Source organism: Nomascus leucogenys, chromosome 4 (genome assembly GCF_006542625.1).
Source record: "Nomascus leucogenys isolate Asia chromosome 4, Asia_NLE_v1, whole genome shotgun sequence".
Lineage (NCBI taxonomy): Eukaryota > Metazoa > Chordata > Mammalia > Primates > Hylobatidae > Nomascus > Nomascus leucogenys.
In genome coordinates, this window is record NC_044384.1 from 147,041,685 (window position 1) to 147,058,576 (window position 16,892).

The window sequence follows — 16,892 nt, forward strand, 5'->3', positions numbered from 1 at the left end:
TTAAAGAAATGACAGGAAATGTATGGTTTGAATTGAGTGCGCACAGTTTATCCTAGGATAGAAGTAGAATGATAACAGCAAGGTATGAGATAAATTCTCTGAATTGTGACAAACTTTATTTTAGTATGTTCTAAAAAGTAAAATAACATATGATAGGTTGTCAGTTAATGTTTGTTGAGTTCAATTAAATGACATTGTTTATATTATTTTCTTTCTGAGTCATACTATGCATAAGTCAAATTAATAAGTATATCTCAAGGTTATCAAGGTTAGTTTGAATACTTTAGATATCCAGAATAGATTCCTTATCTAAACACAAAGATAATTCAGAAAGTATCCACCTCAGAGGTTTACCAGTAAGCTAAGTGAGATGAAGGAAGTGTTTAGGTACAGAGTTCCATAAAAGTTTTTATAAAAGTGCGGGTATGAGATATCAATGACTAACTCAGCAGATAATGAAAACTAAATAATAAAAAAGAAGGATCAGATTTGAGGAATATTGAGGGGAAAAGGATGAGTTGGACTTTATATGTTCAGTGAAAATAATGAACCTAAAATTTCAAGTTAGGAGAACCCTAAAAATGGTGTTGGAAAAAAGCGGAAGGAATTTTTTTAGAAAGATTAGCATAGTTTTCTAAAGGCTTCTTCCCCATGGTAAACTAACAGTGATCTTCACTGTCCTAATTCTTTGCAATAATGCACATCTTTTAGTTGGCCTTTCAATATTCTCTGTGAAACTCTTCTTACCATTCCAATGCCTAAGCGTATTTCCGTAGTTGGCTGGCTGTTTGATACTATTTGACTAAACTGGGCATTACAGACTGGGGAAACAGCAAGAAGGAGGAAACCAAACAAATAGGCACTTGCCCACACTTTCTCACTTCCCACTGACAAAACCATGGACTTGATAATGGACCAAGATGCTGGCGACAGCCAGAGCTCAATTATACGTATATACTACGGGGATCAGAAAGAGTTGGCTGTAAAGAATATGGCAAATACAGAAGTGAGATATCAGTGCTGACATTTCGAATACTTACTCCCAAAATGCAGCAAAATGTCAGATATTTCTTTTATTTTTTAATTTATATTTAGCACTTTCTTCTTGAATGGTTTATAGTAATTTCTAGTACAAAATCTTATCTACTACTTTTCAATCTCACATGGTTAAGAGATTGAAAATAAACAGAGGAAAATTCCAGTGTTCCTCACTGAGGTATATTCTAGAGGTGAAATTGGCTCTGGTAAGCTTTCCGAGAACACAGCCCTGTGCCTTTGCTTTTATGTTATGCTTCATGACTTAGTTATCAAAAAGCACCTTTGGGAGAGATACAGTAACCAATTTAAGCAATTAGAAATATCAGTAAAATTATTCCACACTCTCAAACTGACAGTTTTGAAGTGAATTATCTCATTTTAATGTGCTATTTGTCTGTTTGTCTTCTAGTTACACGATAATTGGACACATTTATGGGGTGCATGTGATATTTTGACACATGAGTAGAATGTGTGACAAACATATCAAGACATTTAAGATACCCATCACCTCAAACATTTATTATTTCTTTGTTATGGGAACATTTCAGATCTTGCCTTTGAGCTATTTTGAAATGTACACTAGATTATTACTCAATATAGTCACCTTACTCTGCTATGAAGTATTAGAACATATTCCTTCTAACTGTATCCTTGTATCCATTGACCAACATCACTTTATCCTTCCCTCCATACACCCTCTTCCCAGCCTCTAGTAATTCTCTTTGTTACGTGTCAATTCTTTAAAAAAAAAATACTAAATCCCATGTCATTTGTCATAAGACAGTCCACAGTACAAGAAAAAAAATGCACGTAACATTTATAAGTGTTTGGGGAAAATATATATATGTAGTTTTTTTTTTTTTTTTAGTAATGGCACCTTTTTATTCTTGCTTTTTGCTCTTTGCGTATTTACCCAAATCCTCATGCATTTACTCTGTTTCTGCATGCCTCAGAATATGACCTGGAGCCATGTGATGATCCTGGAGTCCCTGCCTTCAGCCGAAGAATTGGTTTTCAGTTTGGCGTGGGAGACTCTCTGACATTTTCCTGCTTCCCAGGATATCGTTTGGAAGGTGCAACCAAGCTTACCTGCCTGGGTGGGGGCCGCCGTGTGTGGAGTGCACCTCTGCCAAGGTGTGTGGGTAGGTGGTCACACGCTTTCATTTCATTCATCCATGGGGGCAGGGTATAGCCCAGGCAAGAAGCCCAGGGTGGTCGGGGTCAGGTGGGGGGTTGTTGACAAGGAAGAAGAAGGTGAGAGTACAGGCCCCGCTCTGCCAACCAGGGGAGCGGGGAGCTGCCTAACTGCTCTGGGCTTGAATTAGCTCATCTATAATGTAAGTCCCTTTCAGCTCTGAAATTTTATGATTGAACAAGAGTGAAACCAAAGCATGTGTCAAGCATATTTATGAAGGGAAAAAATATATATACAGAGAGAGAGAGAGAAAATCTGGAGCAAAAGAAAAAATTCGAAGATAGAAGCCAAGCTATAATAACACAACCTCTGACAATTGTATTGATTAAAAGCAGCACGTGTCCCTTGGTATAACGATGGTGACAATTTTGTTTTTGTTGTCAGTTGTACCCTTTGATTGGATGATGGTTGCGCCCTCCTGCTAAGTGGGCATGATAGGCATTTGAATGCTGAATTCGCTGTTTTAGTGTGTTCTGGAGGAATCCAAGAGATAATTCGAAAAAGTAACAGGAATTTTTATTTCGTTACTTTGAAATGAAGTACTAGGCTCACATGCAGGAATTGGCCTGCTGATCCAGGGGGGTGACGTTTATTGGCAATCTGGGAACTGTGCTACTCTAAGAAGTTTAGCAAAGGAGAATCATAACTGCTGTCATAGCTTAAATAGGGTGTGTCGTTCACACAGCCAGAGCTCTCGTAGTTAGCTATACAGACAAGGTGTAGTTCCTGCCACCCAGCCATGTTGCTCGGCATATTCTGTGTCTTACAAATTGTTCTTTTTTTTTTTTTTTTTTTTTTTTTTTTGAGACGGAGTCTCACTCTGTCTCCCAGGCTGGAGTTCAGTGGCTCAATCTCGGCTCACTGCAAGCTCCGCCTCCCGGGTTCACGCCATTCTCCTGCCTCAGCCTCTCCGAGTAGCTGGGACTACAGGCGCCCGCCACCACGCCCGGCTAATTTTTTTTGTATTTTTAGTAGAGACGGGGTTTCACTGTGGTCTCGATCTCCTGACCTCGTGATCCGCCCGCCTCGGCCTCCCAAAGTGCTGGGATTACAAGCGTGAGCCACCGCGCCCGGCCACAAATTGTTCTTTAAAGTTACAGAAAACTGACTAATGTCATTGTGCAGAAAAAAGGGAGGTGAGAGACTAACCAAAGTTCTCCTTAACACCGAGCCTTCCGAGTCCGTGGGGAGTCCAGAATACGAACCACACTAATTTCACCAGTTAACGAACGGGAGGCAGGTGGGGGAGGTCTGAAGATAAAATTTAATAATCCATATAAAACACAAACGTGTTCACTTAGCATAACTTGTTTTATTTTACCATGGTGCAGAGTCTCTTTGATTTTTGGGGTTGCTTAGGAATATTATGTAACTCAAACGATAAAGCCATCTTTTTCGATTTTAATGAGCCAGACATACATAGTCAGAATTTCATTATTAAAAAATTAAACAAACACGAATCAAATCATCCGTGTCTCTTTCTAAAACATGTGTCTGTACATTTTTACAATTTGCTTTTCTCCTAAAACAGTGGTTCTTACTGTTTGTGGTTATAATATTTATTTGAGAATGGAAGGCAAATTTTGACTATTATCTCAAGAAAAAAAGATACGGTATTTTGTAGATGATCTTAGGAGTTCCCAGAGGTGGTTGGAGTCTAGAGACTCCTAAATGAGATCGTTTGAAATCTGGACAAAACCGCCGACTCAGTGAAATCGAAGTGACATCTCGATATGTAACATTAAGTAGTCTACCGATTATAATGATTAAGACCCATTAAATGTTATTCTATTTCATCCAGAGTCGTTATCTTTACAGTGTTTTTCTTGTCATTCAGGTTTTTACTCTGGTCTAAAATATGCAAAATAAGTAACTAGAGTTGGAAGAATAGTTCCTATTTATTAAACACTGTATGGTATCCCTGGCACTGCTTCAGGCTCCGTCCATGTAATAACATATTTAGTCCTATGACAGTTCTACAGAGGAAATGCTATGATTGGCAGTTCCCTTATACAGGTGGAACTAGTAAGACAAAAAGACTCTACAGAGTTTGCCCAAGGACACAGAGCTAGGAAGACTCAAACCCAGGAAGCCTGCAACTCAGCCTTTAACCACCGCACTGGACGGGAGGGCCTTGGACAGGCCCTTTTTGTATTTAGCCTTTTGCATTTTGCCTGCAGTTTCCTGATTTTTCATCCAGCCCCTCTGGTGCATTTGGGTGCTGTCTTCATTTCTCTCTCATGCCCCACACCTGCTTAGCTCCTCGCTTTGAAGGATTCTGGCCACTGCAGGGCTCGCAAGTCAGGCTCCTCCTCCCCAACCTCCCAGCCCCAACTCACTCCAGAACCCCCCATTCCCCCGATGGTTTCCCCGGCTCCCCAGACCCCACCAACCCCAGGGGCCACAGCTCCCAGAATGCTCTCTCCAAAGTGAAAACCCCATCGATTTGCCCGATGTAACAGAGCCTGATCAGTGCTTCCCCTACTACTAATCAGAGCAGTCGCTCTCCCTCCACGCTGTCCTGGCTCAGAGCCCCTCATTCACTGGCTCTCCAGAGTGCACCTAGCGCTCACCCAGCAGCCTCGTGCAGACAGATGGAGCCCTCTCAGGCCCACGGAGCACCAGGGCTTTTTCTGTTAGGTTTGTGCAAAAGTAATTGCAATTTTTGCTATTACTTTTTTTGTTTGTTTGTTTTGAGATGGACTTTTGTTCTTGTCACCCAGGCTGGAGTGCAGTGGCATGATCTCAGCTCAGTGCAACCTGTGCTTCCCAGGTTCAAGCGATTCTCCTGCCTGATCCTCCCGAGTTGCTGGGCCTACAGGCGCATGCCGACGTGCCCGGCTAATTTTTGTATTTTTAGTAGAGACAGCATTTCACCGTGTTGGCCAGGCTGGTCTCGAACTCCTGACCTTATGATATGCCTGTCTTGGCCTCCCAAAGTGCTGGGATTACAGGCGTGAACCACAGCTCCCGGCCTCAAGTTGTCTTCATCTGTCTCCCTCCTCAGACTGACGGCTCCTTTACAGTGAGCTGCCTCATCCCTAAGTTCGGTGTATCCAAAAGAGGGAAATTGCTTTCCTCAGAAGGTCCTCTTTTCATCTCAAACATTTGATTCATCCATACTTCATGTTCCTTTCTCTAAAATTATAGAAATAAAAATGATTTGCCTATGGCAAAAAAGAGGCAAATCCATACCAAAGGTTTCAAGTGACACCCAAGGAATGTCGACTGAGTTAGAAGCATGCCATTTTAACCTCCCTAATAAATGTCTGACCTTAAATGGAATTTCTAGTGAGCATCTGAGCTGAGAACTATTTTTCTCTCTATCAAGTCACTTTTAAATGAAAGAGATGGAAACTTTTTTATTATTTGTGTTTATTCACTTTAGGGTTTTTTTCAACCTGATGATATATTTAGGATGATAGAAATAATATCATATATTCCTTGGGTATTCAACCTCAATGCTCAAACCCTCTCTTCTGGCACCTGTTGGCATGTGCATTATACATGTATTGTTTAGGATCTTCTTTTTCACTTGCAAGTTAGAGAAAAAGTTGCCCACATTGGCTTAAGTCAAAATGGAAGTTTATTGGTAAGGTGATATAAAGTCCATACATAGGGACAGCTTCAGGTGAGGTTTGATCAAGGGTTCAACCTGCTCAACCTGTCAACAAGAACCTGAGGTCTCAGCATCTCTCAGTTTTGCCAATCTGGGTAAAGCACTGGGTGGCTTCCTGATCTCATATCATCACATACAGTGCTGTAGCCCCACATCCTGCGGTTCTGTGGAAACAGCTATGTCAAGATCACTTATGTACAAGTCCTGGGTTTCCTTTCACTGGCGCACATTGAGTCCCATGCCTGTGCCTGAGCAGTCACTGTGGCCAGGGCAGTCATGACTGGCTTAGTACATTTAGAATTCCATCTGCACAGCTTTTGAATAATAACAAAAACTGAATATTTCATGATGTTTTGTGACATTTTCTAGCATTTTGCTCAAAAGAGCAGGAGTAAAGTTAGAGAGTGTATATGATGGAGATAAATGTTTGCTATAATTCTGTAACCTAATATTGCATCTGTGACATCATTTCAGAATTATTTGAACAAAAAATTTTCTCAGGGTGTTAAAGGACTGTATATATACATCAGCGTAAGCCTTAAATGCGTATCTAGTAAGAGAATTTTTTTCAAAATGAATGAAAGTGAGACATACCCTCTTATTGATTAACTGTATTGACTCTATTTGCTTGACAAAGTAGAAAGTCATTGGGCGAAATAAAGAAAAAAAATCAACACCCTTATCCTCAGTTTTTGAATGGATTACAAGTTATTTCTGACAGGCATAGTAAAACAAAATATCTTGCCTGTATTTTAATTTAATTTATATCTAGTTTAATTTATATCTAGTTTAACACTAAAGTCTCTATATCTATCTATGTATAGATATATCTAGATCTATGTCTATATCTATATAGATAGCTCTATATCTATATCTATAGATAGCTATCTATATCTAGATCTAGAGATCTAGATACATCTATATATAGAGAGTTTAGTGATATATATATCACTAAACTGTATATAATTCTATGTAGTTCTTTAATTTTGCTTTTAAAAAATTGAAAACGTTCTAAGCTAAAATGTTAATTTCTGTTTCTTCTTAAAAGCTAATCCAATAATGGCATTAAATTGTAAAAATAAAGGTTTATAGGATAATGAATGGGCTAAAAACAGTACCATTTTGTGAAATTCTTAAATATTCTTTGTGAGTAAATATGGACTTGCATATTTTGATTTCTATAGAGTTCTGTTATGGGCAAGATTTCCTTATTTGTTGTGTAGAACACAATGAACTTGGTTGAAAGGGTAGATTTTCTGTTTCTGTTTCTTAGTTGAGCTGTTTTCTATTTCTGTACTTTTTAAATAAAGCCTCTAAAACATAGAGATCTGCATATTAGTAGCTTTCCCAATTTCACAATGCCCTCAAAAGCCCCAAACAATTTCCACATTTTAATAACCAGAGCCATAGACCTTCACTTCCAGCCATTATGTTAAGAAACATCTCTGTTAAATGTGAGGCATTGTGTAGGCTCATCGTTATTTAGGTGCACAAGTTGCTTCAGCTGTAGAATTTGAATCCAGTTTAACTGTATTGAATAGGCAGATTGAGAGGTTATATATTTTTACCTACTTTTTAAAATAAATAATTAGTTATTTAATGTCCCCAATAAAATGACCTTCCCTAATGCTGAATATGTATTAATTTATACAGACGTTTTGGTTAATGCTGTGGATTTGCGGCTTCCGAGCCTCCACACCTGTCTGTTGTTGAGGCCACTCTGTCTGCGGTACTTTGTTACAGCAGGCCAAGCCGACTGAGACAGCACATTTCACAGGTAGATGCCTTTGTACAGAAGAATTGACTGAAAAATCAATTAACTCCTCTCTTCTGTGTTATTTTAATTTTAATTAGTTTCATTCAATTGCAAAAATCTAAATGACAATTCAGTTATAATTACCATTTCAGTAGCTTTTTTATAAAATAGCAAGTGATTTGTATTACGAAACATTGTATTCATTCATCTTAAATTAGTATTAAATAGAGTATTGAAAAACTTTTTTTAAATGGAACATTTAATTTTGCTAATGGTGATTTTCAATGAATGTTTTAAATCAAGCTCAAATAGTTTTTGAAATTTTGGTCACTTAACTGTTGCGATTTTCTGAGCACTTGCTCTTTACTTAATCTCAGTGTCTTATTCAATTATGTCCGCCAGGATACTGCCCCAGGGTCTGGAGCACCTCTCTCAGTTTCTTTGACACATCCATTCTTTCATTTGACTATCATGTTGTATCCATTTTTGTATACTAGGAGCCCACCTGCACAGCTGTGGAAATAAGGAAAGGGAAGCGTTTTGTGCTCTGTGAGCTCTTTGGTGGTATCTTGGTCAGAAAGGCAGGGGTAGTGTTAGAGAGCAGATGGGAATGGAGATAACAAGCTTCTGCAAGAATTCTTCTCATTTAGTTTGAAAACAGAATTAAGTCAGAAAACCTGCCTCCAAAAGTATACCAATGTTTCTTCAAAGAACATTTGTAAAATGGTCACCTATCCCATTCAGAAAGTTGCTTCCCTAAGCAGCATCACTTTCCTATCCTGTTGGAATCACAAGGTTATTAAAGTCATAAGCAAGTAGCCCTTGTGGATTATTTCATATCTGCCAATAGAAATAATTACCAGTATTGTGTATTAACAAACATAGTACAATCATTGCACCGTCTGATAACAGATTGCCTGGGGTTCAAATCATAGTCTGTCTGTCATACCTGTGTGATCTTGAGCATGTTAATTAGTGTCGTTGTGCCTCAGTTTTCTCATCTGTAACATGGGTTTAGTTTTGTTATATATCCCCATGTGTTTTTGTTGTTGTTGTTTTTTTTTTTTTTTTTTTTTTTTTTTTTTGAGACAGAGTTTCTTTCTTGTTGCCCGGGGTAGAGTGCAATGGCGCGATCTTGGCTCATTCCAACCTCTGCCTCCTGGGTTCAAGCAAGTCTCCTGCCTCAGCCTCCCAATTAGCTGAGACGACAGGCATGCACCACCATGCAAGGCTAATTTTTGTAGTTTTAATAGAGATAGGGTTTCATCATGTTGGCCAGGCTGGTCTTGAACTCCTGACCTCAGGTGATCTGCCCTCCTCGCCCTCCCAAAGTGCTGGAATTACAGATGTGAGCCGCCGCGCCCAGGCAATGATGTAATAGTAATAAGAACATGCACTATGTTAGTGACAAATAGACCAAAAAAAATTAGATAAATTCCTGTACCCCATCACGCATGGTATTACTACAACTTATTTTTCCTATGATTACTTCTTTGAGCCTTCAGAGATACTCTCCTTGTATTGAAATTCTAGAATTTGTGTCACAAGTCAATATTCAGAACATCTATACCTTCTGTGTTTTTGTTTAGAGTTTTTAAAATTCAACTGTTTTAGGGCATTCCACTTTTCCAAACATCCTTTTATCAGGACACGTCCATGCTCCAAGCTCTTTTAGGGACCTCCTGCCATGGTTCAAGGAAGGGTATGCATTCCCTACAGCCTGGTTCAGGCTGTGTTTCCAATCCCATCTCCCATAGTTCCTTCATGTGATGCTCCACTTCAGTCATGTCGATAAAGTCATAAATACATCCTATTTGTCTTGCACCTGAGACTGTGCACAGGTCTTGGCATTCCTTCCCCACCCCTGTTTCTCAGCAGGCCTTTGGAGAAGCCAACAAGGCTATGGTGTCAAGCGGACTCATGAAGCACTAGGCCCTCAGGATACAATGGCTAATAATGTTCAGCATTTAAAATATCATATTTTCTTACTGACTTCCACATAAAATCAGAAAAAAAAGGTGACAAAGCAAAAACAAAACTATCCTGTGTTCAGTAGGATGGTATTAACTCAAACACAAATAATGGCTTAAAATAGAGAAAAGATGTAAAAGTCATAATTTAAATTTTAAAAAATGTGATTATGTGTTAATCATCTTTAAAATCTTTGAAGAATATAGGTACTAAAATATAAATTAAATAGTGAGTGCACATTGTATGTATATTATACATGCATATTTAATACATATTATACATTTAATATTATAATATTTATAATTAATACATATTAAATACATACTTGATTTTTATTTCTTTATGTAATTATTCATATATAATTTAATGTATATGTATTAAAATAATTTTTCTAGTTAACAAACCAATTTTTTTTTTTTTGAAACAGAGTCTCGTCGCCCAGGCTGCAATGTAGTTGGGTGATCTCGGCTCACTGTAACCTCTGCTTCCTGGGTTCAAGCAGCCTCCGAAGTCGCTGGGATTACAGGCATGTGCCACCATGCCCAGCTAATTTTTGTATTTTTAGCAGAGATGGGATTTCACCACGTTGGCCAGGCTGGTCTTCAACTCCTGACCTCAGGTGATCCTCCTGCCTCGGCCTCCCAAAGTGCTGGGATTACAGGCATGAGCCACCGCGCCTGGCCAAGTTTGTATATTTTCATAGCAATGTAACACTCTAGGGGAAAATGCCATGTGAAAGACTATCTTTTGACTCCTGTGCCACACTACCCTAGAGTAATGAAATCCTACCTTTGTACATTTAAGTGTTTTGTCATGTATATTCAGATTCAGTTATAGCTATATATTGAATAAATGAGCTATTGTTACATATTTACTTAGAAATCTTAATTGCATCTCAGGTCATGAGAAATACTTATTCAGATACTAATAGAATAGTTTCAAGCTGTGAATATAAAGTGAGATTTGGGAAGTGCTAGAAAGCTGGTGAGTTGCTTTTGCCTTGATTTTTTCTAAAAGGGAAAGCAGCAGCATTGTCTGTCTATACAGGGTTATCAATTACAACGGGATGGTTAATTTTGCACAGTTATTCTTCTTGCATGGTGAGGACTTGAACTTAGTTACCACCATTTATTATATATCTCCTTTTTAAAAAAAAAATCCCAGAACCCAAAGGCTAATAAAAACATGTAAAATTATTTCTTTCGGTTTAGATTTTTTTTTCTTTGCATGGATACAAATGCTAAATTCTTCTTTCTTGTCCCACCTTTTTTATGTCTTATGAGAAATGATTATATAGTTAATGTCCTAAATGCTAATATAATAGCAAATATCAGCTGCCATTAATCGGTGACCTATTTAGAATAAAATTCCTTAAAAACACACTTTTTTCTTGAACATTCAAACTTGTATTACTCCAGTTTTATTAATTATGAACAGTAGTGCGAATTATTAATTTTAAAGTGCGTGTAAGTGTTATTTAAGATATTTTTTAAAAGTGCTATTCCCTTTCTGAGCACTTCACAGTTTATATCACATCAATAATTAATCTGTACTAGTTATGTGACCTTGGGAAAGACATTTGGTTTGTAAACTATCCTACGCTTCAGTTTCCTCATCTGTAAATGGGGTTTATTGACATGTCACGAAGGTTATTATAGGTATTATAACACACACATACACAAGCAGGGTGTTGTGAGGACCAAGGAAAGTGCACCTGCCCGTAACTAGAACAAGGGAAGAAAACCTGTCCACAGCAAACACAGATCTCCCCAGTAGGTACAGAGAAAAGTCCCAGCTCCCCTCCAGAAAGCACTTCCTGTGCAGAGACACTGGGGTTGGCTGGATGAAGCTAGATGGATGGGTGGAAACTGGACTTGGTTCTGCTTGGTTTTGCTTTTCTCATGGAATACCTCCCTGAAGACACACTGGGACATCTTGGAGGAAATTCTCATAGTTACTAGAGAGGGGCAAAGCTGTCATCCCACCTTTTGGGGTCAACATATGTGGACTTACCACCATATTCAATTAGTTACCCATCTCCTCCAACCTGCCCTTCATCCTGTTGGCTTCCTTCAGTCCAGTAAGATCAACATTATCTGCTGGTGCGCAGTGAATGACCAGAGGCCACGCCCTTCATTATCGCTTCCAGCTCCGGCCCACCTGTGAGGATATGTGGCCCACAGCTGCATGTCCTTCACAGGCGTCTAATGCACGCACTGCAAAAATGCACTTGATATATTTGAATACATGGTAACCAAAACACACACAACTTCAGCTACCGTAGCCATAAAAGAAGATTCCTCTGGAAGTTTTCCTGAGACTGAAAATAATGTATTTGCCACTATGCCAGTATATCTTCGATTGCATGAATTATTTTTAAACTTACAAACCTAATAAAGGACCTAAATTTGGAATGGTTGCCTTTGACTTTTGTTAAATTCAATTTTAAATATTCCCTAATATTTGTGACTAGGTTTCATTCTCTGGTGGTTAGAATAACTTTCTTCCTTTATTCCCTTTAAGGACAGCAGCTTTTTTAGCTGGAAACCCCGACTCTTCTCTCCATGGAGCAGCCAAGGGAGGACATACAGCTTGGCTTTTTTGAACTTTATTTTCATTTATTTTGGCTTTTATGTAAAAAACACTTTCTTCAGGAAGGAAAAAATACGAGAACATCCAACAAAGATATTCAATATCCATAAATTATTACCTTTTCCAAAGAGCTTACTATCTGCATAGCTTGTTGTTGAGTTTAAACTGTAAAGCCATTTTTCTTTTTTTTTTTTTTTTTTTTGAGATGGGGTCTCACTCTGTCTCCAGGAGGGCAGTGGTGAGATCTCAGCTCACTGCAATCTCCGCCTCTCAGGTTCAAACAATTCTTCTGCCTCAGCCTCCCGAGTAGATGTACTCGGTAGTACATCTACCCGAGTAGTACAGGTGCTTGCCACCACACCCAGCTAATTTTTGTATTTTTAGTAGAGACGGGGTTTCACCGCGTCGGCCAGGATGGTCTCGATCTCTTGACCTCGTGATCCGCCCCCCTCAGCGTCCCAAAGTGCTGGGATTACAGGCGTGCACCACTGCGCCCTGCATGTAAAGCCATTTTTCTTCAGCATTACAGTGTCTGCACATCATCAAATCGCTAACAGAGAAGGAGCACTGTTCAAACACCAGCAGGGTGTGCACTGGAGTAGGGATGCCCAAGTATGGAGCATGAGAAACACATCACTTGCTTTTCCCTCCATATTTTTATATATTTATATATTTATATCATAAAACAGTTTATAGATATAAATATATTTATATATATATCTAGATATAAATATATTTATAATTATATATATTTATATCTAGATATAAATATATTTGTAATATATATTTTAATATATATTATATATTTAATAATATATTTATAATTATATATTTATATCTAGATATAAATATATTTATAATATATATTTTAATATATATTATATATTTAATATTATATTTATAATTATATTATAAATTTATATAATTATAATATAAAATATATATTTATATATTATATATTTTATATATGAGTATATATACATATATATTTCTCTTAAAATGATTTTTAAAGTATTATAGTCCTACAAATACATCATTATAATTATATAATTATATCACTGTAATTTCTTAAAATGATTATAAATTCCCAATGGCATCTTTGAGTCACCAGTTGCCTGCACTTCTCCGTCAACACTTGCACCCCGAGACCCACATCCAAAGCCTGCCTTTATGTCTTTATTTAAGGAGGATGAGGGAGAAGTGAACCCAGGTTGTCAAGCGTTTTCCTCTCTTTCTCCCCACACCCTTCCACATGGAAGCATGCTGAGATTCAGTGTGCACAAATCGTTGGGGGGCAATCATGGATCTCTAGCGACTTCCTGCTGTCAAGTGGATTAGGATATCATGGCCAGTGATGGAGCTGATTGTGTTCATTGTCAAAGAGGGAAGGAGGGTGTGCGAGAATCCGCATCGTGGCAGTGGGCATGCAGAAGTCATCTGCAAAATTCTGCAATACCTTGAGCAACCCACTGGAAAAGGAACACTGTGCATCCTTCTCTCCCACTCTCAGTACATACCTGGCATCTAACTGATCCTCGGTTTCCAACCTGACAATTATTCTCCAAACGAATAGCCATTCTGTGAGATGTTTCCATCAGTGTGCTGGGCACACAGTCTAGTCTGTAAAATTGTCGGTGCAGACTCCTGTGGAGCTCTCTTGGCCCACAGAAACCTCTGTGTGTGTGTGCACCCGTGTGTGTAGCCACTTTATTTTTCTGTGATCGTATTGGACTTAGAATTTTGGAGCTGAAACATTCTTGACCTAAACTTTTCACTTTCATAGTGAAACAGGTGCTGAAAAGTTAAGTGACTTTCTCCAGGTTGACAGAAAGTAGAGAGTTGTATTTATTTTCACTTTGACTTCGTTAAGAGGAATTTTGTTTAATACAAATTTAGATCTAGAAGTCAATTATCCTCCTCCTTCATTGAGAAAGAGGGAGAAGCAGATATTTACTGCCATTGAATGTTCTTCCATCCTAAGACATAATGCTAAGGCATTCGGGGCTGTGACATCCTGAAGATAACTCAGTGGTTTGGTCTGTCATTAGATTCCCCTTTGAATGCGTCCCAGTTGATGCCATAAGATATCAATGAAGGAAAATGCAGAGAAACAATGGTAGAATGGGAGCCTGGGAACTGGTGGGGACATTTCATGAGGCAGGAATGAGGCGGGTGGGAGAGGTGCTGTGACAACCTGACGACACAGCCAGTGAGCCGTGGTGCTGGAGCACCTGTGTTTTATTCTAGAACTCTCTGTATGATAGCATGCTGCTTCCACATAGTCAGAGGTCATTCTGTTAATAAGACAGTTTTGAAAATGAGCTAGCTGGTAAAGGTTTTTTTTTGTCCAATTGGTAAAATAATAAAAAAAATCGCTGATCTATTTTAAAATAATATATTATTAACAGACATACATTGATAGAAGAGGAGGCTATCATGATTTTAAAGTTTTTAATCTGTTAAAAACAGTAATTCCACTTTTGAATCCTCTTTCTCTAATGTCCTATTTATTTTAGCTGAATGTGGAGCAAGTGTCAAAGGAAATGAAGGAACATTACTGTCTCCAAATTTTCCATCCAATTATGATAATAACCATGAGTGTATCTATAAAATAGAAACAGAAGCCGGCAAGGGTATCCACCTTAGAGCACGAAGCTTCCAGCTGTTTGAAGGAGATACTCTAAAGGTAAAAAGAATCTTCAACATGATGACTTCAACTTTTCTTCTCAAAAAACATATTGTCTTTTTTCTACATATAAGTATATGCACATATTAATATATCCTTTTATATATGATTATTTATATTTATTTACACAATGAGTTTGAGAAGGTGTAATGTCACTTCGCTTAGAACAATGTATGTGGACTTTGAAATAACTTTGTGGACAAACCTAGATGTAACATTTACTAGTCCAGCACCTTGTGGAAGTTATTTAACACTTTTGATCTTCAGCTTCCTTATGTGTAACAAAATGCCATTGTACCTACCTTTTTGGACTGTCTTGAGGATTTAATACAATAATATAAGTGGATGTTCCTAGCATTGTATCTAGCACATAGCTGTAATTATTAAAACTTCCAGCGTCCCCAAACCAACCCTTTTTGTAGTTAATCTTGATTTTTAAATGTGGTCATACTGTAGAAAGCTGGAAAGCTTCTGAAGTGATAATGGAGGTAAATGCAGCCGCGGTGGTCAGATCACAGACGGGGCTCATGAGCCGAAGCCAAGTCAGGACAAGACAGAATCTCAATATTGATTGCAGGGGTACTCAGGTCCTGCCTTGATTGACAAAATCCCAGCTCCAACTAGAAATGCCCCTTAACTCCTAAGACTTCTGATATAATTTTCACCTCTCCTGTAAGTATTTCAATAAATTGAGAATCTTCCATGGTCTAGGGGCTGGAGACTGGGCAACGTGGCCTCAAGGCACTGAAAAGGAAAAGCGTTAAGCAACAAGAGCTAATGCTGTAATACCGTCTTGTCCAACCCGCGGCCCACAGGCCACATGCGGCCCAGCACAGCTTTGACTGGGGCCCAACACAGATTCGTAAATGTATGTAAAACATTATGAGAGGTTTTTGTGATTTTTTTAAGCTCATCGGCTGTCGTTAGTGTTAGTGCATTTTACATGTGCCCCAAGACAATTCTTTCAACATGGCGCAGGGAAGCCAAAAGATTGGACTCCCCTGCTATAAATCATCCGTCCAATCACCTGCTTATTTCAGCGAGATGAGCAATTCAGTTGGACAGAACCCTGGTTTCTGGCAAGAAAGGAATATATGGCTCTTTTTATTCCCTTTTTAAAATTCTATGGTTTTTCAATTAATTTACATCTACCTAGATGCACATAATGGTGCATTTTAGATTCAGTACTGTCAACTCACTTTGAACTATGAGACTTATAAGAGAATATGCAGAAAGCCAGCTAGAAGGGAAAACACTGTTTTTCCTCCCTTTACAGAATGGCTGCAATGGAGCCCCCGTCGGGCTCCACTTGACCTCATTAGAAGTTATGTGCACAGGTCAGGAGAAGCTTACAGATGAAAGGGCCTTACGTCCTCCTAAGGCCGCGTTTGACTGTATTTCACTGTCATAATTTAGTAGAGTGGTTTTATTCTAGTTGTTCTTTCATTTTAATAGTCTTTTGAAAGCTCACGCTGGCAGTATGAGGGACTGTAATTAAGAAGAGGTTTTTAGGCAGGAAACTAGCACATTCTTACTAATCTGAAAAACAAAACAGTTACATTGCAAGTAGGCATTTTCTGAATTTTTTAATAACCTCAAATTTAGAAGTCAGTAAGCCTTTAAGGCAAAGTTTTAAATAAGTCTTAACTATACTTTAGTGCAGGTGAGTGATTAGAGATACTGCCTAAAATATACAAGGATAAATATTATTGGAATGGAAGGAAGGAAATTATGTTCATTTGTGATTACATGCCGTTTAAAGTTGATTATGACAAAAAGTTTTTTTAAAAAAAGTGCTTCTCACATTTAATTACAGAGAAGCTGTCAATCATATAAAATGCCTACACATTTTGCAGGCATATATTTTGTTAAATATGCTAATAAATATCTCTGATAAAAATGTTTATGGTAAAATTTTTAATTTTCAACCTAATGCTGTTCACATTGATCCTTTGCACATACTCTGATGTAGTAATAAGGACTAAAATTTTATATACACGCACCCCCTGCACACGTAAATAAACATGATGTTTTC

General features: G+C 38.2%; 1 protein-coding gene across 1 annotated transcript in view; it reads left to right on the top strand.

Annotated features, from left to right (window-relative positions):
* CSMD1 (CUB and Sushi multiple domains 1) overlaps positions 1 to 16,892 on the top strand; it is a 2,090,842-nt gene that overhangs the window by 1,668,233 nt on the left and 405,717 nt on the right. Inside the window, exons 21-22 of the mRNA XM_003271406.4 lie at positions 1,992 to 2,180; positions 14,688 to 14,857. Of these exons, the coding sequence (XP_003271454.2) occupies positions 1,992 to 2,180; positions 14,688 to 14,857 (359 nt within the window). The remainder of the gene's footprint in view (positions 1 to 1,991; positions 2,181 to 14,687; positions 14,858 to 16,892) is intronic.